The 27,922-nt window shown below is 54.5% G+C and overlaps 1 protein-coding gene across 1 annotated transcript; it reads right to left on the bottom strand.

Annotated features, from left to right (window-relative positions):
- Positions 1-27,626, bottom strand: PPP1R37 (protein phosphatase 1 regulatory subunit 37; the record flags this gene model as incomplete). The annotated part of the gene is made up of 10 exons (XM_072360876.1): positions 27,403-27,626; positions 21,143-21,240; positions 20,773-20,818; positions 19,378-19,478; positions 16,110-16,229; positions 13,858-14,008; positions 10,656-10,811; positions 5,770-5,882; positions 2,067-2,208; positions 1-167 (listed from the first exon to the last, which is right to left on the bottom strand). Coding segments are annotated over exons 1-10 (1,287 nt in total), but the record flags the coding sequence as incomplete, so codon positions are not given.
- Positions 27,627-27,922: the final 296 nt, after the last annotated feature.

Here is a 27,922-nt window from a genome sequence, read left to right as displayed (position 1 = left end):
CGCCTCCTTCTTGGGGTCCCTGTCGAGGTCGAGGCGCAGCAGGGACTGATTGACCTTCAGTGCCAGCGCCAGCGCCATCAGCCCCCCCGTCTTGATCTCGTTCTCACGCAGGTCCAGCCGCAGCAGCCGGGGGCTCTCGGCTATGAACTCAGCCACTGCCACCGCTCCTATGGGGGGTATGGGGGGTAATGGGGGGTAATGGGGGGATATGGGGGGATATGGGGGGTAATAGGGGGGTATATGGGGGGATATGGGGGGTATGGGGGGTAATGGGGGGTAATAGGGGGTAATAGGGGGGTATGGGGGGATATGGGGTGGGATATGGGGGGTAATGGGGGGGATATGGGGGGACATAGGGGGATATGGGGGGTTATAGGGGGGTATATGGGGGTAATGGGGGGATATGGGGGGTATGGGGGGATATAGGGTGGGATATGGGGGGTAATGGGGGGGATATGGGGGGTGTGGGGGGTGATGGGGGGGTATGGGGGGACACAGGGGGACATGGGGGGTAATAGGGGGGTATGTGGGGGGATATGGGGGGTGTGGGGGGTAATGGGGGGTATGGGGGGGACATAGGGGGATATGGGGGGTTATAGGGGGGTATATGGGGGGTAATGGAGGGTATTGGGTGGGATATGGAAGGATATGGGGGGATATGGGGGATAATAGAGGGATATTGGGGGGTATTAGGGGGATATGGGGGGGGTATGGGGGTATATGGGGGGTAATGGGGGGGTATGGGGGGACACAGGGGGATATGGGGGGGATATGGGGAGATAGGGGGGGTAATAGGGGGGTATGTGGGGGGCAATAGGGGGATAATAGAGGGATATGGAAGGATATGGGGGGTATGGGGGGATATAGGGGGTAATAGGGGGGTAATGGTGGGATATGGGGGGTAATGGGGGGTAATGGGGGGTAATAGGGGGGTATGGGGGGACACAGGGGGATATGGGGGGTAATGGGGGGGTATATGGGGGGTAATGGGGGGTATTGGGTGGGATATAGAAGGATATGGGGGGATATGGGGGATAATAGAGGGATATGGCAGGGTAATAAGGGGGATATGGGGGGGTATGAGGGGATATGGGGGGACATAGGGACATATGGGGGGTAACGGGGGTATATGGGGGGATATGGGGGGGGAACAGGGGGGATATAAGGGGATATGGGGGGGAATGGAGGGTAACAGGGGGGGTAATGGGGGGATATGGGGGGACATGGGGTGGGATATGGGGGGATACAGGGAGATATGGGGGGCATGGGGTGATATGGGGGATAATAGGGGAATATGGGGGGGTAATAGGGGGATATGGGGGCGAATGAGGGGGGCATGGGGGGATATGGAGTGGGATATGGGGGGATATGGAGGGTTATGGGGGGATATGAGGGGATATGGGGGGATATGGGGGGATATGGAGGGATATGAGGGGATATGGGGGGATATGGGGGATATGAGGGGATACAGGGGGGGAATGGAGGGTAATAGGGGGGGAATGGGGGGATATGGAGGGATATAGGGGGATATATTGGTTGAATGGGGGGAATATGGGGGGATATGGGGGGGAACAGGGGGTAATAGGGGGGTAATGGGGGGATATGAGGGGATATGGGGGGGTAATAAGGGGATATGGGGGGTAATAGGGGGATATGGGGGGTAATGGGGGGGATATGGGGGGTAATAGGGGGTAATGGGGGGATATGGGGGGTAATGGGGGGGGGATATGGGGGGTATTGGAGAGTATGGAGGTGTAATGGGGGGTAATGGGAAAATGGGGGGGGGGTAACAGGGGGATATGAGGGGGGTATGGGGGTATATGGGGTGTAATGGGGGGTAATGAGGGGGGTAACCCATTGACCTCCATGACGACATTGGGGTCACCACATCCATAGGGTCCCCCAGCTGCAGCCCCCCCCCCTCCCCCCCCCATTGCCCATTGCCGCCATCTTTATGGGATCCCAATGGGATTCCCCCCCCCCCATGACTCCCCCCTTTCCCCCAGTGGCTCAATGGGGCCGTTCCCATCTCCCCCCCCCCCCGAAGCCCCCATGGCCCCCCCCACCTTCACAGGTCAGTTTGGTGGACGCCAGCCCCAGGCGCAGCACCGAGCGGTTCCCGATCAGCCCCGTCTTCAGGTTGCGGACCCCCTCGTTGCCAATGGGGTTGTGACCCAGGTTCAGGGTCTCCAGGCTCTGAGCGTGGGGCTGCGGGGACAGTGGGGGGCAATGGGGACAATGGGGGGCAATGGGGGGCAATGGGGGTATGGGGGGACATGGGGGGCAATGGGGGGACATGGGGGGCAATGGGGGACAATGGGGGCAATGGGGGGCAATGGGGGCATGGGGACATCCCAAAGCATGGGGACAATGGGGACATGGGGGGCAATGGGGGACATGGGGGGCAATGGGGGGCAATGGGGGACAATGGGGGGCAAAGGGGACATGGGGGGCAATGGGGACAATGGGGACATGGGGGGCAATGGGGGGCAAGGGGGGCAATGGGGGCAAAGGGGGCAATGGGGACATGGGGGGTAATGGGGGACATGGGGGGCAATGTGGGCAATGGGGACATGGGGGGCAATGGGGACATGGGGGGCAATGGGGGCATGGGAAGCAATGGGGACATGGGAGGCAATGGGGACATGGGGACATCCCAAAGCATGGGGACAATGGTGACATGGGGGGCAATGGGGGACATGGGGGGCAATGGGGGACAACGGGGACATGGGGGTCAATGGGGGACAATGGGGGGCAATGGGGACATGGGGGGCAATGGGGGACAACGGGGACGTGGGGGTCAATGGGGAACAATGGGGGGCAATGGGGACATGGGGGGCAATGGGGCCAAAGGGGGCAATGGGGGCATGGGGGGCAATGGGGGCAATGGGGGGCAATGGGGACAATGGGGACAATGGGGACATGGGGGGCAATGGGGACAATGGGTGTCAAGGGGGGACATGGGGGGCAATGAGGACATGGGGGACAATGGGGGCATAGGGGGGCAATGGGAGGCAATGGGGGCAAATGGGGACATGGGGGGCAATGAGGGCATAGGGGGACAAGTGGGAGCAATGGGGGGCAATGGGGGGCATGGGGGACAGTGGGGGGCAATGGGGGCAAAGGGGGCAAAGGGGGGCAATGGGGACATGGGGGGCAATGGGGACATGGGGGGCAATGGGGGGCAATGGGGGGCAATGGGGGCATAGGGGGGCAATGGGGGACATGGGGGGACATGGGGGGTAATGGGGGCATAGGGGGGCAAGGGGGGCAATGGGGACATGGGAGGCAATGGGGGGCAATTTGGAACAATGGAGTCAATGGGAGGCAATGGGGACAATGGGGGGCAATGGGGGGCAATGGGGGGCATGGGGGGCAATGGGGACAATGGGGACAATGGGGGTAATGGAGACAAGGGGGGCAATGTGGGCAAGGGGGGACAATGGGGGGCAATGGGGGACATGGGGGACATGGGGGACATGGGGGACATGGGGGACATGGGGGACAATGGGGGGCAATGGGGCAATAGGGGGCAATGGGGACATGGGTGGCAATGGGGGACATGGGGGGCAATGGGGGACATGGGGGGCAATGGGGACATGGGGGGCAATGGGGACATGGGGGGACATGGGGGGACATGGGGGGACATGGGGCAATAGGGGGCAATGGGGACATGGGGACAATGGGAACATGGGGGGTAATGGGGACATGGGGGACAAGGGGGGCAATGGGGACATCCCAAAGCATGGGGGCATAGGGGGGCAAGGGGGGACAATGGGGACATGAGGGGGCAATGGGGTCATGGGGGGCAATGGGGCAATGGGGGGCATGGGGGGACAATGGGGGGCAATGGGGACATGGGGGACAAAGGGGGCAATGGGGGGCAAATGGGGACATGGGGGGCAATGGGGGGCAAGGGGGGCAATAGGGACATGGGGGGCAATGAGGGCATAGGGGGACAAAGGGGGCAATGGGGGGCAATGGGGACAATGGGGGGCAATGGGGGACAGTGGGGGGCAATGGGGGCAAAGGGGGCAATGGGGGACATGGGGGGTAATGGGGACATGGGGGGCAATGGAGGGCAATGGGAGGCAATGGGGGCAAATGGGGACATGGGGGGCAATGGGGACATGGGGGGCAATGGAGGGCAATGGGGGACAATGGGGGCAAATGGGGACATGGGAGGACATGGGGACAATGGGGGGCAATGGCGGACATGGGGGGTAATGGGGGGCAAGGGGGGGCAATGGGGGCATAGGGGGCAATGGGGACATGGGGGGGCAAAGGGGGACATGGGGACATGGGGGGGCAAAGGGGGACATGGGGGGCAATGGGGACATGGGGGGCAATGGGGGGACATGGGGGGTAATGGGGGACATGGGGGGCAATGGGGACAATGGGGGGTAATGGAGACAAGGGGGGCAATGTGGGCAATGGGGACATGGGTGGCAATGGGGGGCAATGGGGACAATGGGGACAATGGGGACAATGGGTGTCAAGGGGGGACATGGGGGGCAATGAGAACATGGGGGACAATGGGGGCAATAGGGGGGCAATGGGGACATGGGGACATCCCAAAGCATGGGGACAATGGGGACATGGGGGGCAATGGGGGACATGGGGGGCAATGGGGGACAACGGGGACATGGGGGTCAATGGGGGACAATGGGGACAATGGGGGCATAGGGGGGCAAGGGGGGCAATGGGGGCAAAGGGGGCAATGGGGACATGGGGGGCAATGGGGACATAGGGGAGCATCCCGAAGCATGGGGACATTCACTTTGGGGTCACTTAGGGGTCACATTGGGGTCCTGTTGGGGTCAGTTTGGGGTCACATTAGGTCACACTTTGGGGTCACACTGGGTTCCCATTGGGGTCACTTTGGGGTCACACTTTAGGGTCACTTCTTTGGGGTCACTTTGGGGTCACACAGGTCACACTTAGGGGTCCCGTTGGGGTCAGATTGGGGTCACATTAGGTCACACTTTGGGGTCACATTGGGTTCTCATTGGGGTCACAGTTTAGGGTCACTTCTTTGAGGTCACACAGGTCACACTTAGGGGTCCCACTGGGGTCAATTTGGGGTCACACAGGTCACATGTAGGGGTCACATTGGGGTCAGGTTGGGGTCACACTTTAGGGTCACTTCTTTGGGGTCACTTTGGGGTCACACAGGTCACACTTAGGGCTCAGTCTGGGGTCAGTTTGGGGTCACACAGGTCACATTAGGGGTCACATTGGGGTCAGTTTGGGGTCGCATTGGGGTCACACTTAGGGGTCCCATTGGGGTCAGGTTGGGGTCACATTGGGGTCACACTTAGGGGTCCCATTGGGGTCAGTTTGGGGTCAGACAGGTCACACTTAGGGGTCACACTTAGGGGTCAGTTTGGGGTCAGTTTGGGGTCACACAGGTCACATTAGGGGTCACATTGGGGTCAGGTTGGGGTCACATTGGGGTCACACTTAGGGGTCCCATTGGGGTCAGTTTGGGGTCACATTGGGGTCACACTTAGGGGTCCCATTGGGGTCAGGTTGGGGTCACATTGGGGTCACACTTAGGGGTCCCATTGGGGTCAGTTTGGGGTCACACAGGTAACACTTACGGGTCAGTTTGGGGTCAGTTTGGGGTCACACTTAGGGGTCACACAGGTCACACTTAGGGGTCAGTTTGGGGTCAGTTTGGGGTCAGTTTGGGGTCACACAGGTCACATTAGGGGTCACATTGGGGTCAGTTTGGGGTCCCATTGGGGTCAGGTTGTGGTGACTCACCAGCGTGACCCCCAGGTATGCCGTCCCTGCCTGCGTCACCTGGTTGTTCCACAGCACCAACGTCACCAGCCCACGGCGCTGCTCACGGAGACCCTCACACAGGTACGCCAGGCCTGGGGGCAGCAGCGGGGTCAGGGGGGTGGGGGGGACAATGGGGGACAATGTGGGGCTGGGGGGTGATGTGGGGCTGGGGGATGATGTGGGGCTGGGGGACGATGTGGGGCTGGAGGGACAATAGGGGACAATGTGGGGCTGGGGGATGATATGGGGCTGGGGGAACAATGTGGGGCTGGGAGACAATGTGGGGCTGAGGGAGGGATGTGGGGCTGGGAGGAGGATGTGGGGCTGGGGGAGGGTGTGGGGCTGGGGGACAGTGTGGGGCTGGGGGACGATATGGGGCTGGGGGACGATATGGGGCTGAGGGGACAGTGTGGGGCTGCGGGACAATGTGGGGCTGGGAGGAGGATGTGGGGCTGGGGGACAACAAGGAGCTGGGGGGTGATGTGGGGCTGGGGGGTGATGTGGGGCTGGGGGGACAATGGGGGACAACGTGGGGCTGGGGGACAATGTGGGGCTGGGGGAGGGATGTGGGGCTGGGGGACAACGTGGGGCTGTGGGACAATGTGGGGCTGAGGGGACAGTGTGGGGCTGGGGGACAATGTGGGGCTGAGGGGACAGTGTGGGGCTGGGGGACAATGTGGGGCTGGGAGACGACATGGGGCTGTGGGACAATGTGGGGCTTGGGGGATGAAGTGGGGATGGGGGACAGTGTGGGGCTGGGGGTGATGTGGGGCTGGGGGACAACAAGGGGCTGTGGGACAATGTGGGGCTGGGAGGAGGATGTGGGGCTGGGGGACAACATGGGGCTGGAGGGGTGATGTGGGGCTGGGGGACAATGTGGGGCTGAGGGGACAGTGTGGGGCTGGGGGTGACGATGTGGGGCTGGGAATCAACAAGGGGCTGGGAGGAGGATGTGGGGCTGGGGGACAGTGTGGGGCTGGGGGGTGATGTGGAGCTGGGGGACGATGTGGGGCTGGGGGGTGATGTGGGGCTGGAGGGACAATAGGGGTCAATGTGGGGCTGTGGGACAATGTGGGTCTGGGGTTTGATGTGGGGTTGGGGGACAATGTGGAGCTGGGGGATGACATTGGGCCCCATAGCCACCCCATAGCCACCCCATAGCCACCCCACCTCATTAATTGCTGGCCCTTTTAATGAAGCCCGGAATGAGGCAGGGCTTTAATTAAACACCCACTCATTCTTAATTAACGAGTCAGAATGAGCCGCCCATGTTAATTAATGTCTCCCATGTTAATTAATGACTCCCGTGTTAATTAATGACTCCTGTGTTCATTAATGACTCCTGTGTTTGTTAATGTCTCCTGTGTTAATTAATGCCTCCCATGTTCATTAATGCCTCCCATGTTAGTTAATGCTTCCTGTGTTAATTAATGCCTCCTCATCTGCTTATGGGGTGGGACCAGGAAAGAGGGGGCGGATGGGAGTCAGAACCACATTAATGGGGGGGGGATTTGGGGTCACATCTGAGTGGGATTTAGGGGTGATTTGGGGTATATCTGGGTGGGATTTGGGGTCACATTTGGGGTCACATCTGAGTGGGATTTGGGGTCATATCAGAGCAGGATTTGGGGGATATTTTGGGTATATCTGGGTGGGATTTGGGGTCACATCTGGGTGGGATTCAGGGGTGATTTGGGTGGGATTCGAGGGGGTTTTGGGGTCACAAAAGGGTGGGATTTGGGGTCACATCTGGGCAGGATTTGGGGCTGATTTGGGGTATATCTGGGTGGGATTTGATGGGGATTTGGGTCACATCTGGTCTGGATTTGGGTGGGATCTGGGCTGGATTTGGGGTCCCATCAGGGTGGGATTTGGGGGTAATTTGGGTGGGATTTGGAGAGGATTTGGGGTCACATCTGGGTGGGATTTAGGGGTGAATTGGGGTATACCTGGGTGGGATCTGGGGGATACCTGGGTGGGATTTGGGGTCACATCTGGGCAGGATTTGGGGGTGATTTGGGGTATATCTGGGTGGGATTTGGGGTCAAATCTGGGTGGGATTTGGGGTGATTTGGGGTATATCTGGGTGGGATTTAAGGTCACATCTGGGTGGGATTTGGGTGGTTTTTGGGTGGGATTTGGGTGGGATTTGGGGTCAAATCTGGGTGGGATTTGGGGTATATCTGGGCAGGATTTGGGGGTGAATTGGGGTATATCTGGGTGGGATTTGGGTGGGATCTGGGTGGGATTTGGGGTGATTTGGGGTATATCTGGGTGGGATTTAAGGTCACATCTGGATGGGATTTGGGGTCACATCTGGGCAGGATTTGGGTGTGATTTGGGGTTTTTTGGGTGTGATTTGGGGTTTTTTGGGTGGGATTTGGGGTTTTTGGGTGTGATTTTGGGGTTTTTGGGTGTGATTTGGGGTTTTTGGGTGTGATTTGGGGTTTTTTGGGTGTGATTTGGGGTTTTTTGGGTGGGATTTGGGGTTTTTGGGTGTGATTTTGGGGTTTTTGGGTGTGATTTGGGGTTTTTGGGTGTGATTTGGGGTTTTTTGGGTGTGATTTGGGGTTTTTTGGTTGGGATTTGGGGTTTTTTGGGTGTGATTTTGGGGTTTTTTGGGTGTGATTTGGGGTTTTTGGGTGTGATTTGGGGTTTTTTGGTTGGGATTTGGGTTTTTGGGTGTGATTTTGGGGTTTTTGGGTGTGATTTTGGGGTTTTTGGGTGTGATTTGGGGTTTTTTTGGGTGTGATTTGGGGTTTTTGGGTGGGATTTGGGGTTTTTTTGGGGGCTCTTTCAGCCCAAACCCACCCGAGTCCAGGATGTGGTTGTTAGAGGGGTTGGGGTCACATCTGGGTGGTTTTTGGGTGTGATTTTGGGGTTTTTGGGTGGGATTTAGGGTTTTTTTGGGTGTGATTTGGGGTTTTTTGGTTGGGATTTGGGGTTTTTTGGGTGTGATTTGGGGGTTTTTGTGTATGATTTTGGGGTTTTTTGGGGGCTCTTTCAGCCCAAACCCACCCGAGTCCAGGATGTGGTTGTTGGGGGAGGTTGGGGGGACACCTGGGTGGGATTAGGGTGGGATTTGGGGTCACATCTGGGCAGGATTTGGGGGTGATTTGGGGTATATCTGGGTGGGATCTGGGGTCAAATCTGGGTGAGATTTGGGTGGGATTTGGGGTCACATCTGGGCTGGATTTGGGGTATATCTGGGTGGGATTTGGGGGTGAATTGGGGTATATCTGGGCAGGATTTGGGTGGGATCTGGGTGATTTTTGGGTGTGATTTGGGGTTTTTTGGTGTGATTTGGGGTTTTTTTGGTGTGATTTGGGGTTTTTTTGGGAATGATTTCGGGTTTTTGGGTGGGATTTGGGGTTTTTTGGGTGGGATTTGGGGTTTTTGGGTGTGATTTTGGGGTTTTTTGGTTGGAATTTGGGGTTTATCTGGGTGGGATCTGGGTGGTTTTTGGGTGTGATTTTGGGGTTTTTGGTTGGGATTTGGGGTTTTTTGGGTGTGATTTGGGGTTTTTTGGGTGTGATTTGGGGTTTTTTGGGGGGCTCTTTCAGCCCAAACCCACCCGAGTCCAGGATGTGGTTGTTGGAGGGGTTGGGGTCACATCTGGGCTGGATTTGGGGTGATTTGGGCTATATATGGGTGGGATTTGGGGTCACATCTGGGCTGGATTTGGGGTATATCTGGGTGGGATTTGGGGGTGAATTGGGGTATATCTGGGCAGGATTTGGGTGGGATCTGGGTGATTTTTGGGTGTGATTTGGGGTTTTTTGGTGTGATTTGGGGTTTTTTTGGTGTGATTTGGGGTTTTTTTGGGAATGATTTCGGGTTTTTGGGTGGGATTTGGGGTTTTTTGGGTGGGATTTGGGGTTTTTGGGTGTGATTTTGGGGTTTTTTGGTTGGAATTTGGGGTTTATCTGGGTGGGATCTGGGTGGTTTTTGGGTGTGATTTTGGGGTTTTTGGTTGGGATTTGGGGTTTTTTGGGTGTGATTTGGGGTTTTTTGGGTGTGATTTGGGGTTTTTTGGGGGGCTCTTTCAGCCCAAACCCACCCGAGTCCAGGATGTGGTTGTTGGAGGGGTTGGGGTCACATCTGGGCTGGATTTGGGGTGATTTGGGCTATATATGGGTGGGATTTGGGGTCACATCTGGGCTGGATTTGGGGTATATCTGGGTGGGATTTGGGGGTGAATTGGGGTATATCTGGGCAGGATTTGGGTGGGATCTGGGTGATTTTTGGGTGTGATTTGGGGGTTTTTGGGTGTGATTTGGGGGTTTTTGGGTGTGATTTGGGGTTTTTTGGGTGTGATTTTGGGGTTTTTGGTTGGGATTTGGGGTTTCTTTGGGGGCTCTTTCAGCCCAAACCCACCCGAGTCCAGGATGTGGTTGTTGGGGGGGTTGGGGGGACACCTGGGTGGGATTTGGGGTCACATCTGGGCTGGATTTGGGGGTAATTTGGGTGGGATTTGGAGAGGATTTGGGGTCACATCTGGGTGGGATTTAGGGGTGATTTGGGGTATATCTGGGTGGGATTTGGGGTCGAATCTGGGTGGGATTTGGGGTGATCTGGGGTATATCTGGGTGGGATCTGAGGTCAAATCTGGGTGAGATTTGGGTGGGATTTGGGGTCACATCTGGGCTGGATTTGGGGTATATCTGGGTGGGATTTGGGGGTGAATTGGGGTATATCTGGGCAGGATTTGGGTGGGATCTGGGTGATTTTTGGGTGTGATTTTGGGTTTTTTGGGTGGGATTTGGGGTTTTTTTGGGTGGGATTTGGGGTTTTTGGGTGGGATTATGGGGTTTTTTTGGGTGTGATTTGGGTTTTTTTTGGGGGCTCTTTCAGCCCAAACCCACCCGAGTCCAGGATGTGGTTGTTGCGCAGGTCGAGGATCTGGATGGAGCAGTTGAACTTGAGCAGGTTTCCCAGCTGCGCCGCGTCCTGCAGCCCGTTCAGCTTGTTGTCCGCCAGGTACAGCTCCCGCAGCGTCACGTTCAGCTTCAGCGCCGTGGCTGGGGGCAAAAAGGGCTCGTTTCGACCCAAAATGGGCCGGTTTTGACCCAAAAAGGGCTGATTTTGACCCCAAAGTGGGCTGATTTTGACCCAAAAAGGGCTGGTTTTGACCCAAAAAGGGCTGGTTTTGACCCAAAGTGGGCTGATTTTGACCCCAAAGTGGGCTGATTTTGACCCAAAATGGGCTGGTTTTGACCCAAAATGGGCTGGTTTTGACCCAAAATGGGCTGATTTCGACCCCAAAGTGGGCCGGTTTTGACCCAAAGTGGGCCGATTTTGACCCCAAAAGGGCCCATTTCGACCCAAAATGGGGCCCATTTCGACCCAAAATGGGGCCCATTTCGACCCAAAATGGGGCCCATTTCGACCCAAAATGGGGCCCATTTCGACCCAAAATGGGGCCCATTTCGACCCAAAATGGGGCCCATTTCGACCCAAAATGGGGCCCATTTCGACCCAAAATGGGGCCCATTTCGACCCAAAATGGGGCCCATTTCGACCCAAAATGGGGCCCATTTCGACCCAAAATGGGGCCCATTTCGACCCAAAATGGGGCCCATTTCGACCCAAAATGGGGCCCATTTCGACCCAAAATGGGGCCCATTTCGACCCAAAATGGGGCCCATTTCGACCCAAAATGGGGCCCATTTCGACCCAAAATGGGGCCCATTTCGACCCAAAATGGGGCCCATTTCGACCCAAAAATGGGCCGGTTTTGACCCAAAATGGGCCGGTTTCGACCCAAAATGGGTTCATTTCGACCGAATATGGGCTGGTTTCGACCCAAAATGGGCTGGTTTCGACCCAAAGTGGGCTGATTTTGACCTGATTTTGACCCCAAAAGGGCTCATTTCGACCCAAAATGGGGCCCATTTCGACCCAAAATGGGGCCCATTTCGACTCAAGATGGGCTGGTTTTGATCCAAAATGGGCTGGTTTTGACCCAAAATGGGCTCGTTTCAACCCATAATGGGGCTGATTTCGACCCAAAATGGGCAGGTTTCGACCCAAAATGGGCTCATTTCGACCCAAGATGGACTCGTTTTGACCCAAAATGGGTTGATTTTGACCCAATATGGGCTCATTTCAACCCAAAATGGGATGGGGTTGGTTGCAACCCTAAATGGGCTGACCCAAAATGGGGCCGGTTTTGACCCAAAATGGGGCTGGTTTCGACCCAAAATGCCCTGTGGTCATTGGGGTGATTGGTTTTGGGGCTCATTAAGGTCCCTGGGGTCATTGGGGTCATTGGGGTGATCGGTGTTGGGGTTCATTAAGTTCACTGGGGGTCATTAAGGTCATTGGGGTCCCTGGGGTCACTGGGGTCATTGGGGTCACTGGGGTCATTGGGGTGATTGGCGTTAGGGTCATTAGGGTCACTGGGGTCATTAGGGTCATTGCTGGGGCTCATTAATGTCCCTGGGGTCCCTGGGGTCACTGGGGTCATTGGGGTCCCTGGGGGTCATTAAGGTCACTGGGGTCATTGTGGTAGTGTTGGGGTCATTGGGGTCCCTGGGGTCATTGTGGTGGGGTTGGGGTCATTAAGGTCATTGGGGTCATTAAGGTCATTAGGGTCACTAGGGTCATTGGGGTCATTGGGGTGGTGTTGGGGTCATTAAGGTCCCTGGGGGTCATGAAGGTCATTAGGGTCATTGGGGTCATTAAGGTCATTAGGGTCATTGGGGTGATTGGCGTTAGGGTCATTGGGGTCATTGAGGTGGCGTTGGGGCTCATTAAGGTCATTAGGGTCATTGAGGTGATTGGTGTTGGGGCTCATTGGGGTCACTGGGGTCATTAGGGTCATTGGGGTGGTGTTGGGGTCATTAAGGTCCCTGGGGGTCATGAAGGTGATTAGGGTCATTGGGGTGATTGGCGTTAGGGTCATTGGGGTCATTGTGGTGGTGTTGGGGTCATTGAGGTCCCTGGGGTCATTAGGGTCATGGGGGGGATTTGTGTTGGGGTCATTAGGGTCATTGGGGTCCCTGGGGTCATTGTGGTGGTGTTGGGGTCATTAAGGTCACTGGGGTCGTTAGGGTTATTGGGGTCACTGGGGTCATTATGGTCATTGGGGTGATTGGTGTTAGGGTCATTAGGGTCACTGGGGTCCCTGGGGTCACTGGGGTCCCTGGGGTCATTGTGGTGGTGTTGGGGTCATTAGGGTCATTGGGGTCATTGGGGTCCCTGGGGTCATTGTGGTGGTGTTGGGGTCATTAGGGTCATTGGGGTCACTGGGGTCCCTGGGGTCATTGTGGTGGTGTTGGGGTCATTAAGGTCACTGGGGTCATTAGGGTCATTGGGGTCATTGTGGTGGTGTTGGGGTCATTAAGGTCCCTGGGGTCATTGGGGTCATTAGGGTCACTGGGGTGGTGTTGGGGTCATTAAGGTCATTGGGGTCATGAAGGTCATTGGGGTCACTGGGGTCATTAGGGTCATTGGGGTGATTGGCGTTAGGGTCACTGGGGTCACTGTGGTGGTGTTGGGGTCATTAAGGTCCCTGGGGTCATTGGGGTCATTAGGGTCACTGGGGTGGTGTTGGGGTCATTAAGGTCATTGGGGTCCCTGGGGTCATTGTGGTGGGGTTGGGGTCATGAAGGTCATTGGGGTCATGAAGGTCATTGGGGTCATTAAGGTCATTAAGGTCATTGGGGTCCCTGGGGTCATGGTGGTGGTGTTGGGGACATTAAGGTCATTGGGGTCATTAAGGTCATTAAGGTCACTGGGGTCCCTGGGGTCATGGTGGTGGTGTTGGGGTCATTAAGGTCCCTGGGGTCATTAGGGTCACTGGGGTCACTGGGGTCCCTGGGGTCATTGTGGTGGTGTTGGGTTCATTAAGGTCACTGGGGTCATTAGGGTCATGGGGGTGATTTGTGTTGGGGTCATTAGGGTCATTGGGGTCATGAAGGTCATGAAGGTCATTGGGGTCCCTGTGGTCACAGTGGTGGGGTTGGGGTCATGAAGGTCATTGGGGTCCCTGTGGTCACAGTGGTGGGGTTGGGGTCATGAAGGTCATTGGGGTCCCTGTGGTCACAGTGGTGGGGGTCTCACCCAGCAGCATGAGGGGCCGTCCGGTCAGGCTGGCGTTCTCGAGGTGCAGCACCACCAAACTGCTGCTGATGCGCAGCGCACGCGCCACAAACGGCGCCGACGGCTCCAGCAGCGGCGTGCCGCGAGCGTCCAGGTACTGCAGGCAGCTGGTCTGTGGGGGAGATAAATGGGGAGGGGGCTGCAGGAACACTGCGGGGGGTGGGAGGGTCCTGGAAGGGCATAGAGCCTTGAGATCCTATAGGGGTGGGGTTGGGAGGGTCCTGGAAGGGCATAGAACTATGAAACCTTAAAGAGGTTGGGTTGGAAGGGTCCTAGAAGGGAATAGAACCTTGAGATCCTACAGGGGTTGGGTTGGAAGGGTCCTAGAAGGGGATAAAGCCATGGGATCCTAAAGTGGATGGGTTGGAAGGGTCCTAGAAGGGAATAGAACCTTGAGATCCTACAGGGGTTGGGTTGGAAGGGTCCTAGAAGGTCATAGAACCTTGAGATCCTACAGGGGTTGGGTTGGGAGGGTCCTGGAAGGGCATAGAACTATGAAACCTTAAAGAGGTTGGGTTGGAAGGGTCCTAGAAGGGGATAAAACAATGGGATCCTACAGGGGTTGGGTTGGAAAGGTCCTAGAAGGTCATAGAACTATGACACCTGAAGAGGTTGGGTTGGAAGGGACCTAGAAGGGAATAGAACCTTGAGATCCTATAGGGGTTGGGTTGGAAGGGTCCTAGAAAGGGAATAGAGCCTTGAGATCCTATAGGGGTTGGGTTGGAAGGGTCCTAGAAGGTCATAGAAACTTGAGATCCTATAAGGGTTGGGTTGGAAGGGTCCTAGAGGGTCATAGAACTATGACACCTTAAAGAGGTTGGGTTGGAAGGGTCCTAGAAGGTCATAGAACTATGGGATCCTATAGGGGTTGGGTTGGAAGGGTCCTAGAAGGGAATAGAACCTTGAGATCCTATAGGGGTTGGGTTGGAAGGGTCCTAGAAAGGGATAGAGCAATGGGTCCAGGTACTGCAGGCAGCTGGTCTGTGGGGGGACATGGGGAGGGGGCTGCAGGACCACTACGGGGGGGTGGAAGGGTCCTGGAAGGTCATAGAACCATGAAACCTTAAAGAGGTTGGGTTGGAAGGGACCTATAAGGGGATAAAGCCATGGGATCCTACAGTGGTTGGGTTGGAAGGGTCCTAGAAGGGAATAGAACCTTGAGATCCTATAGGAGTTGGGTTGGAAGGGTCCTAGAAGGTCATAGAACTATGACACCTTAAAGAGGTTGGGTTGGAAGGGACCTAGAAGGTCATAGAACCTTGAGATCCTATAGGGGTTGGGTTGGAAAGGTCCTTGAAGATCACAGGACCATGGGATACTATAATGACTGGGTTGGGAAGGTCCTTGAAGATCACAGGCCCGTGGGCTCCTATAGGGTTGAAAAGGTCCTTGCAGGTCACACAACTGTAGGAACCTATAATGGTTGGGTTCTAAAGGTCCTTGAAGATCACAGGACCATGGGATACTATAATGGTTGGGTTGGGAAGGTCCGTGAAGATCACAGAACCATGGGATACTATGATGGGTGGGTTGGAAAGGTCCTTGCAGGTCACAGAACCATGGGATCCTATAATGATTGTGTTGGGAAGGTCCTTGCAGATCATATGACCGTGGGCTTCTACAGGGTTGGAAAGGTCCTTGCAGGTCACAGACCCATTGGATCCTATAATGTTTGGGTTGGGAAGGTCCGTGAAGATCACAGACCCATGGGATACTATGATGGGTGGGTTGGGAAGGTCCTTGCAGATCACAGGGCCGTGGGCTCCTATAGGGTTGGAAAGGTCCTTGAAGGTCACATGACCGTGGGAACCTATAATGGTTGGGTTGGAAAGGTCCTTGAGGATTACAGGACCATGGGATACTATGATGGCTGGGTTGGGAAGGTCCTTGCAGATCACAGCCCCCTGGGCTCCTATAGGGTTGGAAAGGTCCTTGAAGGTCACACGACCATGGGATCCTATAATGGTTGGGTTGGGAAGGTCCTTGCAGATCACAGGGCCGTGGGCTCCTATAGGGTTGGAAAGGTCCTTGCAGGTCACACAACTGTGGGAACCTATAATGGTTGTGTTCGAAAGGTCCCTGAAGATCACAGAACCATGGGATCCTATAATGATTGGGTTGGAAAGGTCCTTGCAGATCACATGACCATGGGCTCCTATAGGGTTGGAAAGGTCCTTGCAGGTCACACGACCATGGGATCCCATGGCACCCACCTTCCTCATCATGTGTGCGGCCGCCTGCCAGCCCCGCGTGCCGATGTGTTTGTTGAAGGAGATGTTGAGGTGCGTGGCCGACTCGTAGTACTCGATCATGTCAAACAGCGCCGAGGCGCCCTACAGAGCCAGAGCAGGGGGGAAAGAGAGTGAAAATGGGGCAGAAAGGTGGAAATTGGGGATTAGAAGGGCAAAAATGGGGCGGAATGGTGGAAATTGGGGTTAGAAGGGCAAAAAATTGGGAGGAATGGTGGAAATTGGGTGGAAATTGGGGATTAGAATGGCCAAAATGGGGAGGAATGGTGGAAATTGGGGATTAGAATGGCCAAAATTGGGGTGGAATGGTGGAAATTGGGGTTAGAATGGCAAAAATGGGGTGGAATGGTGGAAATTGGGGATTAGAATGGCAAAAATGGGGAGGAATGGTGGAAATTGGGGTTAGAAGGGCAAAAAATGGGGCGGAATGGTGGAAATTGGGGTTAGAAGGGCAAAAATGGGGAGGAATGGTGGAAATTGGGGATTAGAATGGCAAGAAATGGGGAGGAATGGTGGAAATTGGGGTTAGAAGGGCAAAAAATGGGGCGGAATGGTGGAAATTGGGGTTAGAATGGCAAAAATAGGGTGGAATGGTGGAAATTGGGGATTAGAATGGCAAAAAATGGGGAGGAATAGTGGAAATTGGATGGAAATTGGGGATTAGAATGGCAAAAATGGGGCGGAATGGTGGGAATTGGGATTAGAAGGGCAAAAAATGGGGCGGAATGGTGGAAATTGGGGATTAGAATGGCAAAAAATGGGGAGGAATGGTGGAAATTGAGGTTAGAAGGGCAAAAATAGGGTGGAATGGTGGAAATTGGGTGGAAATTGGGGATTAGAATGGCCAAAATGGGACAGAATGGAGGAAACTGGGGATTAGAATGGCAAAAAATGGGGCGGAATGGTGGAAATTGGGGTTAGAAGGGCAAAAAATGGGGTGGAATGGTGGAAATAGGGATTAGAATGGCAAAAAATGGGGTGGAATGGTGGAAATTGGGGAATAGAATGGCCAAAATGGGACGGAATGGTGGAAATAGGGGTTAGAATGGCCAAAATGGGGCAGAAAGGTGGAAATTGGGGATTAGAATGGAAAAAAATGGGGCAGAATGGTGGAAATTGGGGGTTAGAAGGGCAAAAAATGGGGTGGAATGGTGGGAATTGGGGATTAGAATGGCAAGAAATGGGGAGGAATGGTGGAAATTGGGGTTAGAAGGGCAAAAAATGGGGAGGAATGGTGGAAATTGGGGTTAGAATGGCAAAAATAGGGTGGAATGGTGGAAATTGGGTGGAAATTGGGGATTAGAATGGCCAAAATGGAACAGAATGGTGGAAACTGTGGATTAGAATGGCAAAAAACGGGGAGGAATGGTGGAAATTGGGGATTAGAATGAACAAAATGGGGTGGAATGGTGGAAATTGAGTTTAGAATAGCAAAAATGGGGCAGAATGGTGGAAATTGGGGATTAGAATGGCAAAAATGGGGCGGAATAGTGGAAATTGGGTGGAAATTGGGGATTAGAATGGCCAAAATGGGGCAGAAAGGTGGAAATTGGGGATTAGAATGGCCAAAATGGGGTGGAATGGTGGAAATTGGGGATTAGAATGGCAAAAATAGGGTGGAATGGTGGAAATTGGGTGGAAATTGGGGATTAGAATGGCCAAAATGGGACAGAATGGAGGAAACTGGGGATTAGAATGGCAAAAAATGGGGCGGAATGGTGGAAATTGGGGTTAGAAGGGCAAAATTGGGGCGGAATGGTGGAAATAGGGATTAGAATGGCAAAAAATGGGGTGGAATGGTGGAAATTGGGGATTAGAATGGCCAAAATGGGACGGAATGGTGGAAATTGGGGTTAGAATGGCCAGAATGGGGCAGAATGGTGGAAATTGGGGATTAGAATGGCAAAAATGGGACAGAATGGTGGAAATGGGGGATTAGAATGGCAAAAATGGGGCGGAATGGTGGAAATAGGGGTTAGAATGGCCAGAATGGGGCAGAACGAGAGCGTCCCAAATGGGTTGGAAGGTGAAAATTGGGTTTAGAAAGGCCAAAACAGGGCAGAAAGGCGGATATAAGAGCTGAGAATGGCTGAAATGGGGCAGAAATGTGAACACCAATGGCTTCCCATGGCCACCCACAGCTTCCTGTAACATCCTTGCGGTGGCCTGTGGCTCCCCCTGGTGGCCAATGGCTTCCTACTACTTCCTCATGGTGGCCCACAGCTTCCTCCTGGTGGCCCACAACTTCCTACTACTTCCTCATGGCGGCCAATGGCTTCCTACCACTTCCTCATGGTGACCCACAGCTTCCTACATCATCCCTGTGGTGGCCTATGGCTTTGCCTGGTGGCCAATGGCTTCCTACCACTTCCTCATGGTGGCCAATGGCTTCCTACCACTTCCTCATGGTGGCCAATGGCTTCCTACTGCTTCCTCATGGTGGTCAATGGCTTCCTACTACTTCCTAATGGTGGCCAATGGCTTCCTACCACTTCCTCATGGTGGCCAATGGCTTCCTAATGCTTCCTCATGGTGACCCACAGCTTCCTACATCATCCCCGTGGTGGCCTATGGCTTTGCCTGGTGGCCAATGGCTTCCTACCGCTTCCTCATGGTGGCCAATGGCTTCCTACTACTTCCTAATGGTGGCCAATGGCTTCCTACCGCTTCCTCATGGTGACCAATGGCTTCCTACCACTTCCTCCTGGTGGCCAATGGCTTCCTACTACTTCCTCATGGTGGCCAATGGCTTCCTACCGCTTCCTCCTGGTGGCCAATGGCTTCCTACTACTTCCTAATGGTGGCCAATGGCTTCCTACCGCTTCCTCATGGTGGCCAATGGCTTCCTACTACTTCCTCATGGAGGACAATGGCTTCCCCATGGTGGCCTACAGCTCCCTCATGGTGGCCAATGGCTTCTTCATGGTGGCCCACGGCTTCCTCATGGTGGCCAATGGCTTCCCACAGCTCCCCATTGGTGGCCAATGGCTCCCCACTGCCCCCTCATGGTGCCCCACAGCTCCCCGATGTTGGCCCACACGGGGTTTGACTTTGGGTTGACCCAACACGGAGCCAAGAACCGGACCCCATGACCCCACATCTCCCTTCTCATTGGGACGCCCAATGACCAGCCCATAGTTTTTAACCTCATTCCCCAACGAGGTCGGAACCGACCACAAAACCCATTGGGTCCAATTGGGACCAACGGGACGGTGCCGTTCGCGTCACTCACGTCTTCATCCAAGCTGGTCTGCTCCAAGTCAACGATCTTGAACTGCAGCCTCTTGAAAATCTCCTCCAGCGCCTCGCAGGCCTTGTAGTCCAGCTTCTCCCCTGGGGCAAAAAACAGCAGAATTGGGGAGTTTGGGTACGGAAAGGTCAGTTTTTGCCGTGTCCAGGGAATGGGGGTGGTCGGCTTGGGGGAAAAGAGGGGAGGGGGCTTCAGGGCCACAGACCACCCAGATGGGAGGTGGATGTGTTGTTATATGGCTGTAAAGTTTGTGGGATCCTATGGTGGTTGGGTTGGATGGGACCTATGGGGTCATGGAACCATGGGATCCTATAATGGTTGGGTTGGATGGGACCTATGGGGTCATGGAACCATGGGATCCTATAATGGTTGGGTTGGAAGGGACCTATGGGGTCATGGAACCATGGGATCCTACAATGGATGGGTTGGATGGGACCTATGGGGTCATGGAACCATGGGATCCTATAATGGATGGGTTGGATGGGACCTATGGGGTCATGGAACCATGGGATCCTATAATGGTTGGGTTGGATGGGACCTATGGGATCATGAAACCATAGGATCCTATAATGGATGGGTTGGATGGGACCTATGGGGTCATGGAACCATGGGATCCTATAATGGATGGGTTGGATGGGACCTATGGGGTCATGGAACCATGGGATCCTATAATGGATAGGTTGGATGGGACCTATGGGGTCATGGAACCATGGGATCCTATAATGGATGGGTTCAATGGGACCTATGGGGTCATGGAACCATGGGATCCTATAAGAGTTGAGTTGAATGGGACCTATGGGGTCATGGAACCATGGGATCCTATAATGGTTGTGTTGGGTGGGACCTATGGGGTCATGGAACCATGGGATCCTATAATGGATGGGTTGGATGGGACCTATGGGGTCATGGAACCATGGGATCCTATAATGGTTGAGTTGAATGGGACCTATGGCGTCATGGAACCATGGGATCCTATAATGGTTGTGTTGGGTGGGACCTATGGGGTCATGGAACCATGGGATCGTATAATGGTTGGGTTGGATGGGACCTATGGGATCATGGAACCATAGGATCCTATAATGGATGGGTTGGATGGGACCTATGGCGTCATGGAACCATGGGATCCTACAATGGTTGGGTTGGGGGTCCTTTAGGATCATGGAACCATGGGATCCTACAATGGAAGGAAGAGAAGGAAAGAGGGAACAAAAACCTTAAACTTTTAGCTCAAAGGGCGACAAGAGAACCCCTAAAAAAGGGTTTTTTGGGGGCAAGTTGTGGGGCGCTCCACTCAACTATGGGGTCAACAAGGTGAAATCCCAACGCTGCCCCAAATGCGGGACGATGTATTGAATGAGCGAAGAACGAGGCGCTCACCTTTGAGATCCAAGCATTCTATCCTGGGTGCCAGCTCCTTAAATTCCTGGGAAAGAGCAAAATGCAGCATTTTACCCCCAAAAAAGGAGCGTTAAAATGAGGAGAAAACCCAAGAAATTGGGTAAATCCCAAAGCAGCGGTGTTGGCTAACGAGCAAAGCTCTCCAATGGGGTTTTAATTAGGGGTAGATGAGCAGATACGGGAACGTTTCCATCTCAAACAGCAGGTAGGAAAACGAGCCTGGCCCCAAGGCACTTCATTAGGGGAAATTAAGCACTATGGTGCTAATTAACTTCGTCCCTTATTAGGGCCGGGGGGGGGGAAAGAAAGCAAACGGGGCACCGATATGAATGGGTTCCATGTGCTCTACCTGGATCTGCTTGAGGAGTTTGGGGATCTGCTTGCAGCTCAGCTTCTGGCAGGCCTGCTTGTAGGCGCTGATGATCTCCTCCACCGTCACGTTTTGGGCTGAAAACACACAGAATTAGGGCTGTGGGGATGGAGGCAGAACTACTGGGTCCCCCATGGGGTCATAGAGATTGGCGGCGCTCAATGGGAGCAGCAAAGGGAATGCGTTGACCTGTAGACCCCAACAGTCCTTGTTAATTAAGATCTACTCCGCTAATTATGACCACGTTGACCTGTAGACCCCAATACTCCTCATTAATGGGGATTTACTACACTAACTATGACCATGTTGACCTGTAGACCTCAATACTCCTCATTAATTGGGATTTACTCCATTAATTATGACACATTGAATTGTAGACCTAAATACTCCTCATTCATTGGGATTTACTCCACTAATTATGACCCATTGACCTGTAGACCCCAATAATCCTCATTAATGGGGATTTACTCCACTAATGACAACCATGTTGACCTGTAGACCCCAATACTCCTCATTCATTGGGATTTAATCCACTAATTATGACCCATTGACCTGTAGACCCCAATACTCCTCATTAATTGGGATTTACTCCACTAATTATGACCCATTGACCTGTAGACCTCAATACTCCTCATTCATTGGGATTTACTCCGCTAATTATGACCAGGTTGACCTGTAGACCCCAATACTCCTCATTAATTGGGATTTACTCCGCTAATTATGACCACGTTGACCTGCAGACCCCAATACTCCTCATTAATTCAGATTTACTCCGCTAATTACGACCATGTTGACCTGTAGACCCCAATACTCCTCATTCATTGGGATTTACTCCACTAATTACGACCACGTTGACCTGTAGACCCCAATACTCCTCATTAATGGGGATTTACTCCACTAATGATGACCATGTTGACCTGTAGACCCCAATACTCCTCATTAATGGGGACTTATACCATTAACGATAACCTATTGACCTGTAGACCCCAACAGTCCCCATTAATTGGGATTTAATCCACTAATTACGACCATGTTGACCTGTAGACCCCAATACTCCTCATTCATTGGGATTTACTCCACTAATTATGACCACGTTGACCTGTAGACCCCAATAATCCTCATTAATGGGGATTTACTACACTAACTATGACCATGTTGACCTGTAGACCCCAACACTCCTCATTAATTGGGATTTACTCCACTAATTATGACCCATTGACCTGTAGACCTCAATACTCCTCATTAATTGGGATTTACTCCACTAATTACGACCATGTTGACCTGTAGACCCCAATACTCCTCATTCATTGGGATTTACTCCGCTAATTATGACCACATTGACCTGTAGACCCCAATACTCCTCATTCATTGGGATTTAATCCACTAATTACGACCACGTTGACCTGTAGACCCCAATACTCCTCATTCATTGGGATTTAATCCACTAATTACGACCACGTTGACCTGTAGACCCCAATACTCCTCATTAATGGGGATTTACTACACTAACTATGACCATGTTGACCTGTAGACCCCAATACTCCTCATTCATTGGGATTTACCCCACTAATGATGACCACGTTGACCTGTAGACCCCAATACTCCTCATTAATTGGGATTTACTCCACTAATGGGCCTTATGGGGCCTAAAGGGACCTTAATGGGGCCTGAAGGGGCCTTATTGGGACCTAAAGGGGCCTTAGTGGGGCCTAAAGGGACCTTAGTGGGGTTATGAAGGGGCCTTAATGGGGCCTAATGGGGTCTGGGGTCTTTTAGTGGGGAATAACGGGGCCTAATGAGGCCTGGGGTTTCTCTGTAGGGTCCATAGCAAGGAGCCATTAGGAACCCTAAAAACAGAGAGGCCTAAAAATCTATGGGGCAGTAAGGGGGGTGTGGGGTCTGTTAGGGAGGCCTGACAAGGCCTAGGCCTCCATCTTGGGGTCTTAATGGGGCCTGAAGGGGCCTTAATGGGACCTTAATGGGACCTAAAGGGACCTTAACAGGGCCTGAAGGGGCCTTAGTGGCACCTAAAGGGGCCTTAGTGGGGTTATGAAGGGGCCTTAATGGGGTCGTGAAGGGGTCTGGGGTCTTTTAGTGGGGAATAACGGGGTCTAACGAGGCCTGGGGCTTCTCTGTAGGGTCCATAACAAGGAGCCATTGGGAACCCTAAAAACAGAGCCCTGGAGGACCCCGATATGGGGCACAGGTAACCTAAGATGGCGTAGGAAGAAGAGCCTGATCCCATAGCTCATCAATAAGTAATTAACGGGAGGAATAATTGATGCTCATCAGCAAAGGAGAGCTGGTGGGGGAACCTGATACGGGTCGTTAATGAGGGAACTTCGTTACCGAGCTCGTTAAGAGAGTTGCACTGTGAGAAGTTCCATCATGGGGGGGAGAGGAACGTTATGGGGCAGCCAAGAGGGAGGGAAGGCCCCAAAAATGGGGTTTATGGAACAAAGATCATAAATTCAGGCTGTTTTGAGGTCACCTCTGCAATGGGGTGAGGTTCTAAAGGGGTCGTGGAACCATGGGATCCTATAATGGATGGGATGGAAGGGATCTATGGGGTCATGGAACCATGGGATCCTATAATGGTTGGGTTGGATGGGACCTATGGGGTCATGGAACCATGGGATCCTATAATGGATGGGTTGGATGGGACCTATGGGGTCATGGAACCATGGGATCCTATAATGGATGGGTTCAATGGGACCTATGGGGTCATGGAACCATGGGATCCTATAATGGATGGGATGGAAGGGACCTATGGGGTCATGGAACCATGGGGTCCTATAATGGTTGGGTTGGATGGAACCTATGGGGTCATGGAACCATGGGATCCTATAATGGATGGGTTGGATGGGACCTATGGGGTCATGGAACCATGGGAGAGACCCCATAGAGATCCCAATCCAGGCCCCATAGAGGACCCCATTTGAGACCCACCAAAGGCCCCACTGAGCCCCATCTGGGCACCCACCAAACCCCATCCTGAGCCCCACTGAGCCCCACAGAACCCACTTCAGGCCCCATAGAGTCCCAGTTCCAGACCCACTACAACCCCCATCTGTGCCCCATAGAGGCCCCAGTTTGGGCCCCACACAGCCCCCATTTTAGAGCCCACTGTGGACCCACTTTGGGACCCACTGACCCCCAGTTCAGGACCCACCGAAGCCGCCGGTTCCGGATCCATTTAGACCCAGTTTGAGCCCCACAGCGGATCCATGTTGAGACCCACCACAGCCTTTAGTTCGGAACCCACTGAGCCCCATTGAGCCCCATTGAGCCCCATTGAGCCCCCACTGGGCCCCTATTGAACCCCATTGAGCCCCCACTGGTCCCCCACTGAGCTCCTATTGAGACCCCACTGAGCCCCCATTAAGACCCTATTGAGCCCCCACTGGGCCCCTATTGATCCCCTATTGAGACCCCACTGAGTCCCCATTCCGGACCCCCACTGATCCCCTATTAAGCCCCCACTGAGCCCCTATTGACCCCCCATTGTGCCCCTATTGATCCCCCATTCAGCCCCTATTGATCCCCCACTGCTCCCCCATTCCGGACCCCCACTGACCCCCCATTGAGCCCCTATTGATCCCCTATTCAGCCCCCATTGATCCCCCACTGACCCCCCATTGCTCCCCCATTGCTCCCCCATTAACCCCCCCTTTATCCCCCCCGACCCCAACGCAACCACCGGTTCGATCCCCGCTGTCCCCACTCTCCCCCCCCCATTGGGTTCAATTCAGTTCAATTCAGTTCAGCTCCCCCCGCTGCCGTTACCGTGTCTCCACGGGTCCTTGGCCGATCCCCCACTGATCCCTTATTGAGCCCACACTGATCCCTCATTGAGCCTCCTCTGATCCCCCACTGATCCCCTATTGAGACCCCACTGAGCCCCCATTCCAGACCCCCACTGATCTCCCTGTTGGTCCCCACTGAGCCCCACTGAACCCCCACTGATCCCCCATTGAACCCCTATTGATCCCCCATTGATCCCCTATTGATCCCCCTCTGACCCCCCATTGATCCCCCACTGCTCCCCCATTCCGGACCCCCACTGATCCCCTATTCAGCCCCTATTGATCCCCTACTGACCCCCCATTTAACCCCCACTGCTCCCCCACTCCAGACCCCGCCTGACCCCCCATTGATCCCCTATTGAACCCCCATTGATCCCCTATTGATCCCCTATTGACCCCCCATTGTGCCCCTATTGATCCCCTATTCAGCCCCTATTGATCCGCTATTGATCCCCCACTGCTCCCCCATTCCAGACCCCCACTGACCCCCCATTGAGCCCCTATTGATCCCCTATTGACCCCCCATTGAGCCCCTATTCAGCCCCTATTGATCCCCCACTGAACCCCATTTAACCCCCACTGCTCCCCCATTCTGGACCCCCACTGACCCCCCATTGAGCCCCTATTGATCTCCTATTCAGCCCCTATTGATCCCCCACTGACCCCCCATTGATCCCCTATTGACCCCCCATTGAACCCCCACTGCTCCCCCATTCCAGACCCCCCCCGACCCCCTATTGAACCCCTACTGATCTCCTATTGATCCCCTATTGATCCCCCTCTGACCCCCCATTGATCCCCCACTGCTCCCCCATTCCGGACCCCCCCTGACCCCCCATTGAGCCCCTATTGACCCCCCATTCAGCCCCCATTGATCCCCTATTGCTTCCCCATTCCGTACCCCCGGACCCCCACTGACCCCCATTAACCCCCCCTTTCTACCCCCCGACCCCACCGCAACCACCGGTTCGATCCCCGCTGTCCCCACTCCCCCCCCCCATTGGGTTCAATTCAGTCCGGTTCCCCCCGCTGCCGTTACCGTGTCTCCACGGGTCCTTGGCCGATCCCCCACTGATCCCTTATTGAGCCCACACTGAGCCCCCATTGAGACCCCACTGATCCCCTATTGAACCCCCACTGAGCCCCCATTCTGGATCCCCACTGATCCCCCATTGAGCCCCCACTGATCCCCAAATTGAGCCCCCATTGATCCCACACTGAGCCCCCACTGAGCCCTTATTGAGACCCTATTGAGCCCCTACTGAGCCCCCATTCAATCTGCATTGAGTCCCCATTGAAGCCCCCCTGATCCCCCATTGATCCCCTATTCAGACCCCACTGAGTCCCCATTCCGGACCCCCACTGACCCCCCAGAGCCTCCACTGATCCCCCATTGATCCCCTATTCAGTCCCCATTGATGCCTCACTGACCCCCCCATTGATCCCCCATTGATCCCCTATTGATCCCCCTCTGACCCCCCATTTAACCCCCACTGCTCCCCCATTCTGGACCCCTATTGATCCCCTATTCAGCCCCTATTGATCCCATACTGAGTCCCCATTCCGGACCCCCACTGACCCCCCATTGACCCCCCATTGATCCCCTATTGACCCCCCATTGTGCCCCTATTGATCCCCTATTCAGCCCCCATTGATCCCCCATTGAACCCCCACTGCTCCCCCATTCCGGACCCCCCTGACCCCCCATTGAGCCCCTATTGATCCCCTATTGAGACCCCACTGAGTCCCCATTCCGGACCCCCACTGATCCCCTATTAAGCCCCCACTGAGTCCCTATTGATCCCCCACTGAGTCCCTATTGACCCCCATTGAACCCCTATTGATCCCCCACTGAGCCCGCATTCCGGACCCCCACTGACCCCCCAGATCCTCCACTGACCCCCCATTTAACCCTCATTGATCCCCTATTGATCCCCTATTCAGCCCCTATTGATCCCCCACTGCTCCCACATTTAACCCCCCTTTAACCCCCATTGATCCCCTATTGATCCCCCACTGCTCCCCCATTCCGTACCCCCCCTGATCCCCCATTGAGCCCCTATTCAGCCTCTATTGATCCCCCACTGACCCCCCACTGAGCCCCCATTTAACCCCTATTGATCCCCTATTCAGCCTCTATTGATCCCCCATTGATCCCCTATTGATCCCCCATTGACCCCCCCACTGCTCCCCCATTCCGGACCCCCCCTGACCCCCTATTCAGACCCTATTGATCCCCCTCTGAGCCCCCATTGATCCCATATTGATCCCCATTGATCCCTTATCGCTCCCCCACTGACCCCCATTGCTCCCCCATTAACCCCCCCTTTCTACCCCCCGACCCCACCGCAACCACCGTTTCGATCCCCGCTGTCCCCACTCCCCCCCCCCCCATTGGGTTCAATTCAGTCCGGTTCCCCCCGCAGCCGTTACCGTGTCTCCACGGGTCCTTGGGCTCCACGGCCCCGGACACGATGTCCTCATCGCAGGGGAACGTGACCCGTTTCGCGGCCGCCCGCCCCCTTCCGTCCTGCGCCGCTGCCGCCTTGTCCTCCATCTCCTCACCGGGACATGGCGGGGCCGGGCCGGGCCGCAGCCGCCGCTCAACGGAGCGGAACCGCGTCATTTCAACGTCCGTTTCCGCACTTTCGTCACGACCATCGGGTACCTCGACATTAATATATTACGTTTTAAAAAGGTCCCAAAAAAACGATTCGGTGGAAACGCGTGAATTTAACGGTGCGTTTTATTGGCTTTTAGTGGGGTTTTTTTTTTTAGGCCGCGCCGTGAGGCTCGCGGCGAATCTGCGGCGGCGAATCGGTACATACGAGGAGGAGTCGCCGCACTTTCGTCACAACGGGGGAAAAGGCGATAAATGAAATAGTAAAAAAAAAGACGCGGAATGAGGAAAAGCTCCAAAAACAGCGAGAAACAAAAGGAGGGAGAAAATAGC

The sequence above is a fragment of the Excalfactoria chinensis genome, unplaced genomic scaffold (assembly GCF_039878825.1).
Source record: "Excalfactoria chinensis isolate bCotChi1 unplaced genomic scaffold, bCotChi1.hap2 Scaffold_380, whole genome shotgun sequence".
Taxonomy (NCBI): domain Eukaryota; kingdom Metazoa; phylum Chordata; class Aves; order Galliformes; family Phasianidae; genus Excalfactoria; species Excalfactoria chinensis.
The sequence above is the reverse complement of the archived record's forward strand: the minus strand, read 5'-3'. Positions and strand labels throughout refer to the sequence as shown.